The sequence below is a fragment of the Bacillus rossius genome, chromosome 7 (genome assembly GCF_032445375.1).
Source record: "Bacillus rossius redtenbacheri isolate Brsri chromosome 7, Brsri_v3, whole genome shotgun sequence".
NCBI lineage: Eukaryota > Metazoa > Arthropoda > Insecta > Phasmatodea > Bacillidae > Bacillus > Bacillus rossius.
The window spans coordinates 30,946,946-30,967,617 of NC_086335.1; the positions used below are offsets into that span (position 1 = coordinate 30,946,946).

Sequence of the window (20,672 nt, forward strand, 5' to 3'; positions counted from 1 at the left end):
ATTTATTCTATCACAATCAATCATTATTTCACGACTGATGATAACTTTTTATTGCATGAAGTAATTTAAAAAAAATCACCGTGCGATTTTTCGCTCTGAGAGCACACTCTAGGAAATTTAAAAAAAAAAAATTCGGAAAGTTTATTGCGCCCGCGAATTTCGTCGGACGTGTCTAGCTCGCTTCCGTCACGCTGTTTTTGTTCCACCGCAGAGCGTTGGGCGACTCACTGTTCAACTGCCAGTTGACTGATTATATTCGGTGCACGCGTCGCAAGAAGACATCTACTGCCAACCGACAGCCATGATGTTCTGGGCGCTGCCTTGTCCGGCCGCGCATGCGCCCGAGTGCTTGCGTCTCAGTGTTTGTGTCCCCGCGCCTGTCACGTTAACAATCCATGGCTGCCCGGTGGGGGGGGGGGACCACGAGTGGATAACGTCATTGTTCTACTGTTAATAAGTGCCTGCCCCTGTGATCTTAGTGGCAAAACTCAGGAGTAAACAGTTTTCACGGCACAAAATCGGGTTTTCATACAATACGTCATAATTCAATTTAAAAAAAATTTCTACTGGCAGCCCTGAATTGCACACTACCTCATAGTTCCTTTTTTTTTTATCCTACTAGTACGCAGAGCAGATAAAATATTTGCACTCTTTAACCGCTGTATTTGTGCATCACTGTATTGTAAATGACGAGGTCTACGATCCTGGAAAGAAGGGAAAGTGATGAAGATGGAAAAATAAAAAAAGGGGGGCCCTTGAGAAAGGAGCAGTTTGGGCTCGTGCCGTAGATTTTTCTTCATAACGTCTGACGCGTTTTTTTATATTCCTCTGCATATTTACAAGTCATTTGATACGACGTCTTTAATTTTTTTTTGTAATTTTCAATTAAAATACCGATTTTCACTTATATTCCGGCGAATATTTTTATTGTATCACTTTGGGTGCTAGTAGTTCTCAGCAAGCTCTTCACGATGACCCAGTTTCAGTGTCCTGGCTAAACGAGTTTTCGCGCTACACCAATCTGTATCTTTACACAAAGCTGGTTCGTAACAATCACGCGCATGCGCCTGCACTGGTACGATAACGTCACAGGCAAATCAAATACTGCGCTAAAAACACGTACAAGCACGATCTATCCGTTGTGGGCTCAACAATTGTTGACGCATTTTTAGTCTCGTAGCTATTAACGATTGAGAATGTTTTCCATAAACAACTTAGCATCTTATTTAACTTCTAGTTCTTTGGTTTTAATGATTGCAGAACAATAATTAACTCCACACCTATTGTCCGATGTGCTATAATTTTCTTGCATATCAATGATAGGCGTTTCTTTCGTGTGTGTTTTTTTTTTTGCGCCGCTATACCGAGAACCATATCCGCCGAAATGACGACCTTTATTGGCGATGCTCGTCACAAATGGACTTAACACTAAATTATACATACGGAACCTTCTCTACAGCGTCATCTATTTTTTTCCATGACAAACAGTGCAAACTGCAATGGCGTATGTCAAAAACATTTTATTAAATAAAAATTCCCCATTGCGTGAAATCATTTTAGATCAAACTAGAATGTTCCAAATATTTTCTGCTCTTCCTACACTCTTCGCCAGCCAAAACACGGTCCTTTTTTTTTTTTTTTTTTGCTTACGTTTCATTTCTTGGACATCTGCTTCAAATTTGTAGTTTCAGGAAACATCTTTCCTTACTGACGTCATGTCGTTTTCACAACGACAGTACACCAGACCTCAGGCGTGAACAAGACTTGTCTTTAACTCGCTGTCTCTGAAGCTAAATTGGTTATTTAATTTGATCATCATCACAGTTTTATTAACGTTTATTGCTTGAAATTAATTTGTTATTTTGTTATTTTTTTGTTCGCGAATTATGTAACCAGATAATTACTTGACGTATATTTTCTATTCATGAACTGTGAAATGTCGCGTAAAATTAATTACTGTGAACAATTGAGGGACATTTTTATCGCAGTTAGATAATACTTAAGATATAATTGGTGTTATAATTTGTGATTAAATATAAAATTAAAGAGAGCATTCGTGATTATTTTACAGGAATAGCCACTCAACATAAAAGTTATAACAAATTTAAATAACCAACAGTGCACGTTAGACAGAGCTTTAATAGATTATTTTGAGAACTCAAAAACAAAATCTACTTTTGACGTTGTTTGCAGTGATGTGGAGATAATCACAACACTACCTCGTAGCGGAAGCATAATCTATGGCATGGTTTCACGTATTTAACAAACCGCCTGGGTTCGCTTGAAGGGCAAGCCATTATCGTGCTCTGCACTTTCGGTACACAAGCTTTCACCCCGCACGCCAATAATAAGTTCACGTGCGACTCTGTCATTCTTTTTCAGGTACTGTTGGTGCATATGTAATAATACTTGAGTTTTTGACGTGACAACGTCTAATAAAACGATGAACGCCGCCTGCACGCACGAAAAAGTGTCCCGTTACGCACATTGTTCCGTTACACTCTGTCCCGATGCGCACATTGTTCCGTTACGCTGTATCCCGTTACGCTCATTGTTCGCTTGCGCCGCATCTATCTCTCTTCCACTCGACTGTTTATAAAGTGAAGTGAAAAGTTAATGTGGTTTTCATTGCTTATTACAACAACAATTTCAGCAATAAAGGTTTTTTATTCTTGCATTTTTAAAATCTGATTAATAGTATAATTTCAAAGATTTATTCTTTTATTATTAAAATAAAAATGATTCACTTTTATTCATAAAGTATGCAATCATTTCATCAATCTTTGTTATGACGTTGTCACGTTAAACTATTGTCCGTAAACCGACTTTACATACAACCAATTTTTTAGAGATAAATCTTTGTTAGATATCAAGATATCTGTTATAATGACGCTGTATACTAGCCTATAAAAATAAGCAAATAAAACATTGGAGTACACCAAACATGAGGCTAGTTTCCAGACTCCCTTAATTTAGAGTCCAGAATAAATATCACTGCTTTTTTTTTTATACTCCGCCAAAAAATTTCTTCATTACTAGAGAACACGTGAATTGGCAAAATAGCGTAAATCTGGTGGCTGTTCCGTTAGCATTTCAGCACTGAATTTCTGACAGTGTCGAGCTAGAGGTCCCTAATTTAAGTGAAAAAACTGAGCAGCTTCATTAATTAAAATCAGGCACGAGGAAAGTTATCACAGCGACATTAGCCTCTGGTTATTTGTGCGAACTGGCCCAAGAGTGCCAGAATTCGTTAATTTGTCAACACCATCTTGAATTTATCAAGTGAATATTAAAGTTGTGACTTTATTTAATAAGAAAAACGTATGTACAATACGAACACGTTTAATTTATAACCTTCTATCACGTAAATTTTTACGAGGTAGGAATTACAATTTTACTAGTACTTAAAATGTACACAAGAATGACTACTCTTAAGAAAGAAAAGAGTCTGTCAGCATGTGATACATTTTATTTCTGCTAGATAGCTACTCTCATTACCTTTGGATGAAAATATTTAGTTTATCCCCAAAAGTAACGTCAAAATAAAAGCTTGACAACTTGTCCCGGTCTCGTACCAGTGCCAGATTTCCTAGGGCCCACTTATCTGATCATCGCCTTCGTTCAGCGATTAGGTTTTTTTTTCTCTTTCCTCTCCCGTGGATTGACGAGGGGGAGGGGGTGGCGAAGAGCGTAAAATAAACCCATGTAACTGGCTTCGGGCCAGTAGGTGGAATACGCTCCGAAACCCTCCCACAGTTACATCCATGCGCTATTCCAAACATCACCCCTCACCCGAGGAGCCGAGTGTTTGCCGCGTCGCTTGGAACGTCACTCTCAGAAAGTGGATATGGAGAGAGTTACTCGGAGCATGTGTTGAAAAATCCTTGGTGCGCGCTGTACACCAAGTTTTCTTATTTATTTTTTTTCTTTCTTCTCACCACTTATTGAAAGAGAGGTTAAGAAACTACACATTTATTTCCTTGGGGAGATTTGCAGATCAGTTATGGATTCAGAAGTTCTTTTTTTCTGAAGAGGATTTTAAAAAAGTTTATTTAAAAATCTTACATTAAGAAGGGGTTTGGACAGTTATTTTACCATTCTCAATATGCTTCCCTCCCCGTGCAGTCTCTAATGTCCAGGTATTGAAACAACTCAACTTGAATCACACAAAATATCGTACTGCCTTCATCGAAACCTAACTTTTTTTATATAAAATTTTGGTGGAGGGGATATATCCACCATATGGCCCCTTTCCACTGCTTCTGTTCCTGATGTTAATGGGCAAAGGTTAAATATGCAAAACATTTGCAATCACACCAATGGTGAGTTACCAAATAATTTCAGTTAATATCAGCCCAAACATTTTAATGCATACTTATATAAAATACCACACAAACTATTTTAAAATAAATTGAAGAGATTTATTTTGAACACCAAGGAATGTACTGAACCAACTTATGCTGAAACTGAAAGAAATTAAATCTTCATAATAACATTAACACACAAAAAAATCTAAAATGTAAGATATTTACTACTTCGCATGCAGCACTACAAAACAAATTCATCAGTAAATTATCTTATCGTAACTGTTTGCAAACGGTTGAAAACTTTTAGCCCTTTCTGGGTACTACATTTTATTTTACCGTCTCCAGTAAGACATCTTAGACTTTCCACGACACAGACGTGGCTGATAAACTTAGAAGATCGCTCGCTGTTTAGATTCACTCTTTGCGACACATGTGAGTTTTGGCGTCTTTCCAGTTATATAAACATGATTCACGGTTATTATTTGGCTACTTTGGTCAATAAACCTGGCGGCGAGTGGCGTAATATCAAACAATAATTTTCCGCACGCAAATAAAACTGCCGTGATGAAAACCAGAATATTTTTTTCCCTTCCCCCTATGAAAATGAAATACGTTCAATAACATGTGGCGGGGGTGGAGTTGCGAAACGGGGAAATTAATTATATATGAGCACAATGAACTCTGGGAATAATTTTATTTTTGAAGCTTCACCAACGATGTCTCGGTTATGTGCGATGGGCTCCAGAACATGGTGAACGTGTATCAATGAATATATATATATATATATATATATATATATATACTAGCTGCCTGACCCGGCTTCGCACGGTTGTATTAATGGGGGGGAAATGAGACCAAATCTCTTATTTACAGTTATAATAAATGAAATAAAATGAAAATTAATTAATTTTGACAAAAACTTAATACAATGCTTTGTAATATACCGAAGAAAAACGAATAGCACCGATGGTTTCCCGACTCTCGAGCACGTAACGTTGTCATGGAGACGAAGTACCCACTGTTTCCCGGGCTTAAACACCAATCAACATTGATAATCAGTTTAAGATTAATTATAAATTATTAAGACCATTAATCGAAATAAAAACTATCCTATCTCTCAAGTTGGAAAATATTATACATAAATGCCAATTTTCATCGAAATCGGTTGACTTGGTGAAGAGTTCACTGGAAACAAACATCAGGACACTGGATTTATATATATTAAGATATATATTTCTAATTTGAGTGTGCCATACCAAATTATAATTCGAACATTTCAGGGTGGTGAAATAAGTAGCTAAAATAAAGCCCCAAAACGTTTTCCACGCATATGTATGATCAGGGACCCCCATTTGTTGAGTTGTAGCTTGAAGTGAAAAAAAGAAATTGAGCGAGTCTTTCAATACTCTCCAGTGACATCCAACCTCGGTAACGAGCACAATCACGTGTTCTCATGTTGTTCATATTGCAAATAAACTTGTAATACCAAATTAGGAAACGAAATCTAACAAAGAATTTTATTTTTAAATAATGCTGAGCGTGATAAATATACTCTCACACGTCCTGTTGATTTTTTTCTCAAGTCTTTGTAAGTAACGTCAATTGTGCGATTTTATGCATTCATGAAGTTTCACTAAGAGAAAATCTGTTGAAAATATTTGTATGAAGAACAACAAATGCAAGAATGGTACTGAGTTAAAAATTTTTAAATAGTCCTTAAATAAAAAGTAATGACAAAGAACAAAAATAGACATGGTGTGAGACACCCACCCTTAAGGGGCAGAGATAATATTCGAAAGACGCCATATTGGTTTCCAAGAGTTTTATGCCGTAGCTACTTTTAATCATTTGGTTTTCATAATTGGAATTTATATTAATATATGACATAATGTACACTGTAATGTAATATTATGTATAATAAAATTTTTATTTATTACAGCTGTAGTGATCCCTAAAAGTTAGTTAAATTCCAAACGCCAGTGACTTTCACAGGTTCAACTATTTTTAGGATTCAATATTGCAAGACATTCTAAGAATTTATATAATACGCTTTAACGAAACTGAATTCGGTAAATCGAACAGTAGTAAACCGTTATGTCCTAAAAGCTCTTGAAACCAAGATGGCGTCTTTCATAATCTATGTTCCTACCTTGAATCTGTTACTTGACTGTCACTTTTAGAAACGAGAGCAGATTTTCAGACCAAGTTTGTAGTTGTAGATTTGTTAACAAGCCGGGAGCTTTGCAGAGCGCGCCGAGCAAACAATCTCAGTTCCGCCTCTAATCGGAAGTTAACACCTCACCTTTCATAGCGATGATTCACTGCCACGCAACACTTCGCGCTTCGGCGGAGGCCGCCGTTTAATCGGTTATTGCCTTCAACGGAACCGGTTCCGCGGTTTTATTCCGGGCGCTTGAGGGGCCCGCCTAGTCAGGGTTGCATCAGTGTGGGCGGGGCGGGATGATAAGTGCGACCCCAGCTCGTGCTTCTAGCGCGGCATAGACTCTAGGCACAAGGCCCTGAACTGAAGCGCCGTCTTTTCGTCGTGCACAGGACAATTACGAGATTTGAGCGGCGACGACAATATTATACAGGTATGGCGGAACAATGAACGTAAAGGTGTACGCAACTCCCTAGAGTGATTTCAAGAATATGTACCGGACGTTTCATGCCTTAAAAAAAAATTATCCTGATAACAACGCGTTTTAGCCATTTTCGCTCTTCTAAAAACAAAGTTTGAAAACCAAATAGAAATACTACCAATTCGGCGAACTGTGGTTATGCAAATTAAAAATATATCTGTTTTCCCATTATTGCTGTTATGACTGCTACTGTTATAAGCCCCGCAAGTGTTACGTAACCGTAATCACTTTCGTGACAATTTAATTTACGCAAATAATACTTGCATAGTAAATATATCGTGATTAATGTTCGGCCAAACAACGTAAGTACAAAAGTTAGGTCCATGTAGTGATATAATTACTATGGTGGCCTCTAAACCAAAGAAATGTCATAAAAATGAAATATCAAAACCGTGTGTGAGTCGTAGTCACACCCGAACAGTTCCGAAGTCCTCCGAAGTTTATCCATCGATTGTGAAGGTAAACGAATAAATCATAACGTATTTTAAAATAACGATAGCCTAACCTAACCAACCTTTCATTTTAGTTGATAACCTAACCCTAAATTAGCCTCCCCGAAAAAAAAGAAACTTTTATCGATTAAACTGACCGAAAATGACACTGCAGCGTGTCAACTTCTAAGCCGATCGCCATGCGCAAACAGAAAAATCATAGGTCATAGACATACAAACAGCAATTGTGTGTCATTTGTCTATGTCATTTATCCATGTCCACCACACTGTCATATGGTTCGGTTTGTGGTAGTGGCTTTCACCCCCTGTGGATCGCAGATTCGCTGTGTGACATCCAGCGCGAAGAAGCAACGGTGCGGCGTTCGTCCAGAAGAATGGTTGTAATCGTGGTTGCCGTTGCAATAACCGCACGAAGAGACGCAGATAGTCGCTGGGTGGGCGTCGGTGCTCCCTCCCCCCCCCCCCCCGGGAGGTCCTCGGACGCGCAATGATTAGGGGGACGAGGAAGGCCGTGGACCGTGGCTGAAGGCAGGGAAGAGGCTTCGCTGGAAGGACTGCCCCGCGCGAGGTGCTTGGCGAAGGAAAGTGAGAAGAGTGGAGGAGGGGTGAAGGAGGGTAGCGGGAGTTGGTGTCGGGCCAGACAGACCCCCTCCCAACAACACCCCAGCAGCGAAGCCGGCGTGGCGCGAGAATTATTTACGTCCCGCCGACACATTCCGCCGACGTGAGACGTCCAGACAAGTCGCCCCTCCGGACCGGCGAAATGCCACGATGACTCGTCGCCTCGTGGCTCCGCCCACACTGTCAAAAACATTTCGAACGGAAATCGCCCATTCGCTCGTTACAGTGATAGTCTTTTGTGTGGAAAAAAAATACCCCGTCTGATTTCAATCCATACTAATATTATAAAGCTGAAGAGTTTGTTTGTTTGTTTGTTTGTTTGAACACGCTGATCTCAGGAACCACTGGTCAGATTTGAAAAATTCTTTCAGTGTTGGATAGTACCTTTATCGAGAAAGGCTATAGGCTAATTATATTATCAATAACATTAGGTATCCTTACTAAAAGTCCAATTTAGAATCAAATGCGTTGGAGGGGGTTAGATACAACATGCAGTACACATACGAAGTGTGTGTTGACAATGCCGCAGGCGCTAGAAGTTTATTTCCTATTGCCTATTAACATTGTTGCCACGCACTAGATGCCTTATCATTCTTAATTTTCCCATACAGGTAAAAAAACACCCGTGTGATAATAACGAAGCAATCAGTACCCTCATAAGAGTTCAATTAGTATTTAAATACTTTTTATCACTTTAAATCGCAAACCTAAACTATTTTTTTTTTTTTCCTCTCTCTGTGTTTAATTTGTTTTTATTGCCCTTTTTTTCAAGTGTATATATACATATATACACACACACACACACATATATATATATATATATATATATATATATATACACACACACACAAGTATATACAGACTTGAAACTTCACAGTAATGTTCCTTATGTTACGCAAGATGACATTTTCCGAAAATTAGATCCCATGGGTGGTTAAAACCAGGCAACAGTGGGTACTTTGTCTGCATGAGAACAGGATTTTGCGTTGTTCATGCCTTCTGGGTCTCCATGGCAACGGGCATCGCGCGGCAGTGGCGTACCCACAAGGAGGGGCATATATAATGAGCGGCGCAACAGTGATCTGCCTGTAGACTGCCGTAGCGAAGTACGGGTACATCAGTTGTACGTTGCGTGCACGAGTCGGGAAACCATCGGTGTTATTCATTTTCTCTCTGGTACATTATACAGCATTGTAATAAATTTTCACTGAATTTTTTTTTATTTACCATTACTGTAAATGGGAGATGTGGCTTAATTTTTTTCCATTAGTATAGCCGTGCGAAGCCGAGCCGGGCAGCTAGTCGCTAATAACTACGAGACTAATAATTTTATAATTTTATAATCTACATATTTTGTCTTGGCTATATTTTTGATAAAACTTACCGTTTTTGAGAAAAATCCAAAAAACCAAATAATTTTGACCTTTGACCTTGAATAACATTTTTAGCACACATGGGATCTATGGTGACTTTTGGCACTTTATTCGTTCTGGTGTACCCAAGGTCTCTACCAAAATTTAGCTCTGTCGGAATTTTTGTTATTTGAAATGTCTATTTTGACAATATTTGAGACCAAAATGGATTGATTATGCCTTTACTTGTTTTGTTTTTTTCCGCATGGTATTTGTTTTGGCTGTGACGTCATCTTGCCAGTGTATGCGCATGCGCGTGATTGTTAAGAATCAGATTTGCGTAAAGTTAAAAAATTTGATGTACAGTGGCCACGCGTTTAGCTAGGACACAGATTCGGGTATCATTTTGAAGCGCTTGCTGAGCACTAATAGGTTTCAAAGTGAGACGAAAAATATATTCGGCGAAATATAAGTGAAAATCGATATTAAATTTAAAATAATAAAAAAAATAAAAATGTCTTTATATGACTCGTAAATATGCTCGGAATTACAGAAAACGCAAATCAGAGCGACGCTTGCTTCGAAAGGAGTCCAAAAATCAAAAGTCCAGTACCGTGCGAATGCGAGAGATAGGCAGCGTCGAAAAGGAAATAAAATATCCCTACATTTTGACAAAAAAAAAAAATTCTACGGCACGTACTCAAACTTTGCCTTTCTCTGTTTTTTTTCTTTCTTTTTTTCTCTCTAAATGTAACTGAAATAATCAAGCGAAATTAAAAATATTTGTAAATTTGTACACTTACTAGAAAGTAACTAAATCGTTACAAAACAAATGTTCGCAGTACCTAATACTAGGTCCTGAGAACTGTCCAGGCATCTATGCATTGTGATGTAACCGGAAAATTTTGCTGATTTCATTCCGCGATATGTTAAAAATTCAAATACTTGTACCTATAAGATTTTTTTTCTATAGGCTTACTGTCCATCTGGACGACTCTGTGTCAGTAAAAAAAACCTCAACCAAATAAGTATAGAATCACAGTAAACGATTTGAGAGACCCCACAAGTCAGCAGCCAATGAACTGGATCTATTTTCCCAAGTATACAGAGGACTGTGTAGTTTGTCCTGAATGTCATCTAAACTTCGATGTTTACCAGTCCCTAGCCATGAATTATTGAACATTAGACCGATGCTTCGATATCACAAACATTTTCATGAATCAAAAGTTTATTTTAAAATTGAAAGAGATTGCAGTTAACAAAAATAATAGATCTTTCAACACCTTAACAGTTATGTTAAGTTTGAAACAAATCAAAAGAATAATGGTTGCAACGTGAACAAGTGTCAAATTCATTTACACAAAAAATTTAAAAAATATATATTTTCGGTACAGCCTACATGCGTAGGTAAATTTCGAGGTACCTATTTCTTCTGGAAATATTTTGAAACCTTCTGTAACTTTCTGAACCATTTTAAGAACTTAATAAACATAACATATTTATTTTCTCCAATATTACAAAATGATCGATTAAATATTTTCTCATATTCCATGTAGTGAAAATATTACGACTATTTTAAGTTCATTGTATCAACCATTAAATAACTTAGAAGTAATTTCATATTATATGTCAAATAAGGTAATTCTTTAATTGTTTTAAACTTGAAACACTATTTTTCATCCCTTGCACTAATTACGTGGTCGTATAAAAATTTGCTTTGCAGCAAGGTTTAAGATAATATTAAGATGGTTTAAAATAAATTGGAACGAATTTGATAATAAGAAAGTTATATATTTTTTTTTATTTCAACCCCCCTTTTTACGGTAATAATTAGTTTAATCAAAAATTGTTTCATCCAATGTTTTAGTTGAAGTTTAGGATTCATACAATAAATTAAAAAGGATATTATAGTATATCTATGAAAAAAGTAATGAGTATTTTTTTACTTTCAAACCTTGTTATTTCTACCCCATGCGGTAAAGGTTGGTAATATTACAATTGATTTAAAAAAACAGTTTTAGTCAATATTTAGAAAGTTAAACAAAAATAAGAATGGATTCAGTAGTGTACATGGTAGGGAAGTTTTATGTATTTTCTTATTCCAACCCCAGGTATTTTCAACCCCTTGCAATAATGGTTTGTGTTAAAAAAATTGTTTCAAAAAAATTTTTAGATAAAAATTATAAGTAATACAAACAATTTGAACGGTTTTGATAGTGTGCCTACTAAGAGAGTTAGTGATTTTTTTTATTCAACCCCTGTTTATTCCATCCCCTGCAGTCATGGTAGGTCGTATAAGAAACTATTTCAGATAAAAGTTCTAGATAATAATTACAGGTTTCATAATAAATTTTAATGAATTTTATAGCGTTTATGGTACGAAAATAATTAATTTTAAAAATTCTACCCTTCAATTTTTCAATCCCTTGCAGCAATGACTCATCTTATCAAAACTTGTTTCAGACAAACGTTTTAGATAACATTCATACGGTTTGCCAAAAATTCTAATGGATTTAATAGTGTGCATATAAAGAGAGTTATGGTTTTTTATTTTTGTATTTCGACCCCTGTTTTTTTCCACCCCTTTCAGTGATGGTTGGTCTTGTAAAAAATATTTTCGGATGAAATTTGTAGATATTTTATGTTTTATAATAAAAATTAAATGTTTTTAATAGTGTATAAGATACGGATTTGATGATTTTTTGTTATTTATAAAAGCCTTTTTTAACCCCTTGCAACAAAGGTTTGTCTTATCGAAGATTGTTTCATAAAAATCTTTTAGATAAAAATTATAAGATTTTCATACACTTTTAACGGCTTCGATGGTGTGCTTACGAACAAAGTTATGATTTTCTTTGGTCCTCCAACCCTTGTTTTTCCACCTTTTGAAGTTATGATTGGTCGTATCAAAAATGTTTTTTGACAAATGTTTATCGTATTAGGCCTACTCCTGCGAGTTACAATACGTTCAAACTAATGTAATATTTTCCATATTATGAGAGGTGCAGCGATTTTTCTGTTTTGTTGAATCAAGTTCAAAATAAGTTAACTCAGTACTGTAAATTTTCGAAGATACAAAATTGTAAATTTACGAAGATCCCTGGATAATTTGTAACCAGCTTTATTCGTAAATTTAGGGTGAAAGGTGTTATTAGTGTAGCTTTCTTGCATTCGTTCTTGGGTCACAAATTTTGGTCAACTGAAATTTAATTAATTATAATTTTTTAACTACAAATGCTTACTTACGCAAGTGATCGTAATTACGAAACCTTGCGTGAATTTTTACCGCTAGTAGTTCATATTTAGTAAATATCTGTTGAGAAAACTTTAAACGAAAAAAATTTCAAGAGACCTATTTGAATATATTTACTTGTAAATCCATCAAATAATACCAATGACTAGAGGCAGGTATATTTCGCAAAAAGATTTTAACAAATAATTTTAGCCTAAAATAAGCTTTCCTCATTGTGATTGGAGGCCGTTTGCGAGAGAATCCCTTGCCTTATTTTGATTGAGCAATCAGTATAAGTCAACTCGTGTGCCGACAGGAGACACGTGTGTGGTAGACATTCAATCGATGCCACAGTTTTTTAATAATCAACTAGTATCGAAATCTTTACTGTAAAAAATTTTCACCTTTAATTTACGAAGAAAGTTTGTTAAAAATTATCCAGTGATCAATAATCTGCGGACACTGAGTTCACTTACTTAGAGCAAAACTCCAAATAAATATTCTTTGGTATATAAATAAAATAAATAAAAACTTGTTAAGCTTACATTATGAACACACTTCTTTTGTCCATATGTGTGTTTATCTAGTTGAGAACGAAACACGGCATAGACTCTACGTAAATTCAATTAATTGAAATTACGAAGAACTCGTTTATTTCAGTTAAATTCTTCGTTCGAAAGTCAGATCATTGGCTCTAATTTCTAACTGTGGTTTCGCGAGAGAGAAATAAATGCCCGCATCTAGCAATGTCCAGAAACTGAAATAATAAACTCGGTGAGCGAGACTGAAATGCGTTTGTGCACAGAGGCTTTTAACTACGGGACTTTCAGGTATCGCTGTGGGTTCGAACCAGCATGGCGCCCATGTGCTGTGTCACGCCATGAGGGGGTGTTTGTGAGCTCTCAGCAAGAAGGGCTGCAGGGAAGTTACAGGCCTGTTACTCTGTCAAACATCTGCAGCCAACTATATTTGACATTAGAATTGGAGGGGTAGCATTGGACGGAATGTAGCTTTCAATTTTCTCCATAAAATAAATTTGGACGGATAATCTCAAAAATATTTTCAATCATGTCACACTATCAAAGATGTTTTTTGGCCTGCGCTATCTCAAACTTGTCAATTTTAATCTCAATTTTGGAAACTGAATAATACATCACAGTGCTGGACTGAATTTTTGAACTTGTTATTATATTTGCGTATTTTTAAACTTCTTGAACATGCATATATTTAATTTACAATAATATTTGTTACATAAAGAAATAAATGTTCACTGAATTTTTTAAAGTTATTGAAAAATACATTCATTTTTACACAAAAAAAAATGTTTTCGCATACCTACGAAATTTGTATAAAATTTATTTATATTTTTTAATTTTTATAATGTCTCTGATCGCCCTGCGTTTCTCGTCATTTTAAAAGAATCGTTGTGATGTAAACCTGTGTGATTTCCGTTTTCTCCAGGCACGACTTTGATGGGCCGATTGCGTACCAACATCCGACGTATTTTATGGAAACTCGTCATTCACCTTGTCAAAAAAAAATTGGTTGTCTGTAAAGTCGGTTTACGGACGATAGTTCAACATGATAACATCATAACAAAACATTGATGAAATGATTGCATACTTTATGAATAAAATTGAATCATTTTTATTTTAATAATAAAAGATTAAATACTTGAAATTATAGTAGTAATCAGATTTTTAAAATGCAAGAATAATTAACCTTTATTGCCGATATTGTTGTTGCAATAAGCAATGAAAACCACATTTACTTTTCACTTCACTTTATAAACAGTCGAGTGGAAGAGAGATAGATGCGGCGCAAGCGTACAATGTGAGTAACGGGACACAGCGTAACGGAACAATGTGCGAAACGGGACACTTATCCGTGCGTGCAGCCGGCGTTCGTCGATTTGTTAGAAGTTGTCACGTCAAAAATCTCGTGGCCGCGATGGTGACGTTTATTTCGGTGACGTCGTGACCCTCCAAGCTGATTCGACGCCGGAGGTGCTGGGAGGTGTCGGGGCGGATGTTTGACAGTGTGGCCGGGCCTTCAGAGCGCGGAGGAAACCTCGCAAAAACTTCCAGCACCGGGCCTGGCCCGTGTCCCGGGGGGCAATGTGACACCGCCGAGGACTTGCGGAGGGGAAATCGCACTCGCTCGCGAGGGTGGAGGTACAGCCTCGCTGACCCAGGCCACGACGAGGCTTCGTCGAGCCGTGCTCTCGGCACGCTATCCGGAGCACGTGCTTCATCCCAGAGAGCAGACCCGCAGCCAGTACAACAACCAGATCACTTTTATGCATAACTATTCTTTTTAATTGAATTTTAAAAGAAAATTATCACACTAAAACATCAGATAACTAGAGACCTGCACAATTCGCGGATTCATTCGGTGATAGGCTAGAATTCAAACACATATACCTCTTAGATAATTTTTCTATTGGCTTACTGTTCATCTGGACGAATCTCAACCCAGTTATGAACCCTCAACCAAAAGAAAGGATCGAATCACAGACAAAACCAGCTGAGACAACTTACAAGTCGGCAGTCAATGAACTTGCGTTATTTTTCCCGAGTGTACAGGGGTATGTGCAGTCTATCCTGAAGGCCATCGAAACCGCGAATTTTGCAGGTCTCTACAGATAACAGCACAGACTTTCAGATGTCCAGCGTTTACGCAGTTCCTAGAAACATATCGCACAGCAGCTCAGCCCATATACGTTCTTATTATATGGATAGTATATTTAGTAAACCGCATGTACCATAAATATACTAGCAGCGATCCCTAGGGGCATGCATTTTTTGCAAAAGGTTTTTTGAGACTATATAAGAGTTAATACACTTTAGCACGTGTGTGTTTCGTGATTTGTTAAGTTTCTTTCACGCGAATGTCTGCTGTGAGAACACCGATGGTAGCCAACCAGTGCGAAAACAAGAACGCACTGATTGGCCGGGTAAAATTAGCAATGCCTTCTATTGCAGACGACCGCCAATCACGGGTATATGAATTTGCAGTCTAATCGGTGTTCAGAATTTGTTTTCGCGAAAATTGCCTGCCCTTAACAATTACGCACAAGCTTGCATTAGTGGGTTATAATTATCATAAAAAATTAGTGTGATTGTGTATATATGTATAAAAAAGAAATATATATAAACAAAAAAAATCACGGTATTATCTAGAGAGAGTCTGGTATGTTAACCATTATGCACTTGAACTTCGTCCTCATTGGAACATAGGTAGTTTTAACACCACAGATCCCCCATTCTTGAATGACAAGTGACTAAAAGCAATATTTAAAAAATTAAAATGACCCAATCTCATGCAATACGACCTGAAGGAAAAAAATTGGCAGTAGCCAATGGACAAAGGTTCCCTACTTATTTGTGCGCAAATGTGTGGAACTCATCCTGGTACAAGAAAATAACATCTTAGATCTCGGTATACGGCATTTAGCAGGAGCAAATTCGTTAAAATGGAACGGAAGTCGATGGCGGACCCACGTGTAGCAACAGGAACCAGTATATTCACTTTCGTAAATATTAGGATACGTACCAAAATTATTGGTTTGCCAAATAAAACTTTATGATACTGAAACTACCCTAGAATATAGTGCGTAAACTAAAATAGTCATACTTTAAAGTAATCTCAAGTTTTAAAATACCTACGAAAACTTAATTCTCAATGTGTTTAATAGCATAACGGTAAAGCGCGTGTTTGGTAACCACAAGTGACGTGGTTCAAATCTCGTCTCTGAAATTATTTTATTACTTTTTAATAACCTTTTAATATAATAACAATGTTAATCAGCCCAAAAGGTTTACTTTATGTTTGTAGTAATTATTCACTGACTGATTTCAGTCGTTTATGAAAAAAACACACATACAATATATTAGCGTTATAATGGGTGTTTTAAAATATTCCATGTTAATATTTTGTAATTCCGTAGAAGTAAAACTTCTAATGTGTGCGAAAAAATTTAATTATTAGCGGTTTGATGAATTTTAACAATATGGACAGTATTTTAATAAAATTCCTTGTCGAAAATGAGGTCCAAATACGGGGTTAAGGATTTTTTTTCAAGTCATTTTTTCTTTTATCAGAGCCGTTTCAAATAGCTTAAAATTTATGTTTATTTCGTGCTGCTATCCGCGCGTTATGGTGGCAAGCAAGGTGTGCATTTCAGGCAGCGAATTCTGACCTAACGCAGCAAATAAGTGTGTGGTATTTGAAAAACGGTTATTTTTTATTTATCTGTGTATTTAACAGGCTCGGCATTGTTTTCAATAAATCCTACTTTTGAGTTCCGTGTCCGAGTTTTGGTTTGTGAGTTGTTTTGCAGCGTTGGAGCAGCTGAAGTTGCTCTCCTGACGCGTGCGGTTGCAGCAAGGTGGACCCGCACGTGACGCAGTACTGCCTGGCGGTGAACGCGCGCCGCCACTACCGCTCGCTGTGCGAGGCTCGCGGCGAGGCGCAGGGGGTCGCGCCGCCCCCGCCGGCTCCCCGCGCCCCCGGCTTCGACCCGCGCCTGGAGCGGGCGCAGGCGCGCAAGAGCGAGCTGGCCAGCAAGGCGGCGCGCGCCGGCCGCGGGCTCAAGGCCGACCTGCTGGTGAGCGCCTCTCGGGCCTCCCCCACCCTTAAACCCAGGGACTCTGGTGCTATTTAGTCGCTAACTGGCGGACCTCTCTCTTCTTCTTCACCCTTGGGACATTCCCCCTCCTCCCCCACCCTTAAACCCAGGGACTCTGGTGCTATTTAGTCGCTAACTGGCGAACCTCTCTCTTCTTCTTCACCCTTGGGACATTCCCCCTCCTCCCCCACCCTTAAACCCAGGGACTCTGGTGCTATTTAGTCGCTAACTGGCGAACCTCTCTCTTCTTCTTCACCCTTGGGACATTCCCCCTCCTCCCCCACCCTTAAACCCAGGGACTCTGGTGCTATTTAGTCGCTAACTGGCGGACCTCTCTCTTCTTCTTCACCCTTGGGACATTCCCCCTCCTCCCCCACCCTTAAACCCAGGGACTCTGGTGCTATTTAGTCGCTAACTGGCGAACCTCTCTCTTCTTCTTCACCCTTGGGACATTCCCCCTCCTCCCCCACCCTTAAACCCAGGGACTCTGGTGCTATTTAGTCGCTAACTGGCGAACCTCTCTCTTCTTCTTCACCCTTGGGACATTCCCCCTCCTCCCCCACCCTTAAACCCAGGGACTCTGGTGCTATTTAGTCGCTATCTGGCGAACCTCTCTCTTCTTCTTCACCCTTGGGACATTCCCCCTCCTCCCCCACCCTTAAACCCAGGGACTCTGGTGCTATTTAGTCGCTAACTGGCGGACCTCTCTCTTCTTCTTCACCCTTGGGACATTCCCCCTCCTCCCCCACCCTTAAACCCAGGGACTCTGGTGCTATTTAGTCGCTAACTGGCGAACCTCTCTCTTCTTCTTCACCCTTGGGACATTCCCCCTCCTCCCCCGCCCCTGAAACCCAGGGACTCTGGTGCTATTTAGTCGCTAACTGGCGAACCTCTCTCTTCTTCTTCACCCTTGGGACATTCCCCCTCCTCCCCCACCCTTAAACCCAGGGACTCTGGTGCTATTTAGTCGCTAACTGGCGAACCTCTCTCTTCTTCTTCACCCTTGGGACATTCCCCCTCCTCCCCCACCCTTAAACCCAGGGACTCTGGTGCTATTTAGTCGCTAACTGGCGGACCTCTCTCTTCTTCTTCACCCTTGGGACATTCCCCCTCCTCCCCCACCCTTAAACCCAGGGACTCTGGTGCTATTTAGTCGCTAACTGGCGGACCTCTCTCTTCTTCTTCACCCTTGGGACATTCCCCCTCCTCCCCCACCCTTAAACCCAGGGACTCTGGTGCTATTTAGTCGCTAACTGGCGGACCTCTCTCTTCTTCTTCACCCTTGGGACATTCCCCCTCCTCCCCCACCCTTAAACCCAGGGACTCTGGTGCTATTTAGTCGCTAACTGGCGGACCTCTCTCTTCTTCTTCACCCTTGGGACATTCCCCCTCCTCCCCCACCCTTAAACCCAGGGACTCTGGTGCTATTTAGTCGCTAACTGGCGAACCTCTCTCTTCTTCTTCACCCTTGGGACATTCCCCCTCATCCCCCACCCTTAAACCCAGGGACTCTGGTGCTATTTAGTCGCTAACTGGCGGACCTCTCTCTTCTTCTTCACCCTTGGGACATTCCCCCTCCTCCCCCACCCTTAAACCCAGGGACTCTGGTGCTATTTAGTCGCTAACTGGCGGACCTCTCTCTTCTTCTTCACCCTTGGGACATTCCCCCTCCACCCCCACCCTTAAACCCAGGGACTCTGGTGCTATTTAGTCGCTAACTGGCGGACCTCTCTCTTCTTCTTCACCCTTGGGACATTCCCCCTCCTCCCCCACCCTTAAACCCAGGGACTCTGGTGCTATTTAGTCGCTAACTGGCGGACCTCTCTCTTCTTCTTCACCCTTGGGACATTCCCCCTCCTCCCCCACCCTTAAACCCAGGGACTCTGGTGCTATTTAGTCGCTAACTGGCGGACCTCTCTCTTCTTCTTCACCCTTGGGACATTCCCCCTCCTCCCCCACCTCCCAAACCCAGGGACTCTGGTGCTATTTAGTCGCTAACTGGCGGACCTCTCTCTTCTTCTTCACCCTTGGGACATTCCCCCTCCTCCCCCACCCTTAAACCCAGGGACTCTGGTGCTATTTAGTCGCTAACTGGCGGACCTCTCTCTTCTTCTTCACCCTTGGGACATTCCCCCTCCTCCCCCACCCTTAAACCCAGGGACTCTGGTGCTATTTAGTCGCTAACTGGCGGACCTCTCTCTTCTTCTTCACCCTTGGGACATTCCCCCTCCTCCCCCACCCTTAAACCCAGGGACTCTGGTGCTATTTAGTCGCTAACTGGCGGACCTCTCTCTTCTTCTTCACCCTTGGGACATTCCCCCTCCTCCCCCACCCTTAAACCCAGGGACTCTGGTGCTATTTAGTCGCTAACTGGCGGACCTCTCTCTTCTTCTTCACCCTTGGGACATTCCCCCTCCTCCCCCACCCTTAAACCCAGGGACTCTGGTGCTATTTAGTCGCTAACTGGCGGACCTCTCTCTTCTTCTTCACCCTTGGGACATTCCCCCTCCTCCCCCACCTCCCAAACCCAGGGACTCTGGTGCTATTTAGTCGCTAACTGGCGGACCTCTCTCTTCTTCTTCACCCTTGGGACATTCCCCCTCCTCCCCCACCCTTAAACCCAGGGACTCTGGTGCTATTTAGTCGCTAACTGGCGGACCTCTCTCTTCTTCTTCACCCTTGGGACATTCCCCCTCCTCCCCCACCCTTAAACCCAGGGACTCTGGTGCTATTTAGTCGCTAACTGGCGGACCTCTCTCTTCTTCTTCACCCTTGGGACATTCCCCCTCCTCCCCCACCCTTAAACCCAGGGACTCTGGTGCTATTTAGTCGCTAACTGGCGGACCTCTCTCTTCTTCTTCACCCTTGGGACATTCCCCCTCCTCCCCCACCCTTAAACCCAGGGACTCTGGTGCTATTTAGTCGCTAACTGGCGGACCTCTCTCTTCTTCTTCACCCTTGGGACATTCCCCCTCCTCCCCCACCCTTAAACCCAGGGACTCTGGTGCTATTTAGTCGCTAACTGGCGGACCTCTCTCTTCTTCTTCACCCTTGGGACATTCCCCCTCCTCCCCCACCCTTAAACCCAGGGACTCTGGTGCTATTTAGTCGCTAACTGGCGGACCTCTCTCTTCTTCTTCACCCTTGGGACATTCCCCCTCCTCCCCCACCCTTAAACCCAGGGACTCTGGTGCTATTTAGTCGCTAACTGGCGGACCTCTCTCTTCTTCTTCACCCTTGGGACATTCCCCCTCCTCCCCCACCTCCCAAACCCAGGGACTCTGGTGCTATTTAGTCGCTAACTGGCGGACCTCTCTCTTCTTCTTCACCCTTGGGACATTCCCCCTCCTCCCCCACCCTTAAACCCAGGGACTCTGGTGCTATTTAGTCGCTAACTGGCGGACCTCTCTCTTCTTCTTCACCCTTGGGACATTCC

At 40.4% G+C, this 20,672-nt stretch overlaps 1 protein-coding gene across 1 annotated transcript in view; it reads left to right on the top strand.

Moving 5' to 3' along the window:
- Positions 1 to 20,672, top strand: part of LOC134534520 (protein NDNF) — a 132,946-nt gene that overhangs the window by 95,203 nt on the left and 17,071 nt on the right. The window contains exon 5 of the mRNA XM_063372999.1: positions 16,993 to 17,215. Within this exon, the coding sequence (XP_063229069.1) occupies positions 16,993 to 17,215 (223 nt within the window). The remainder of the gene's footprint in view (positions 1 to 16,992; positions 17,216 to 20,672) is intronic.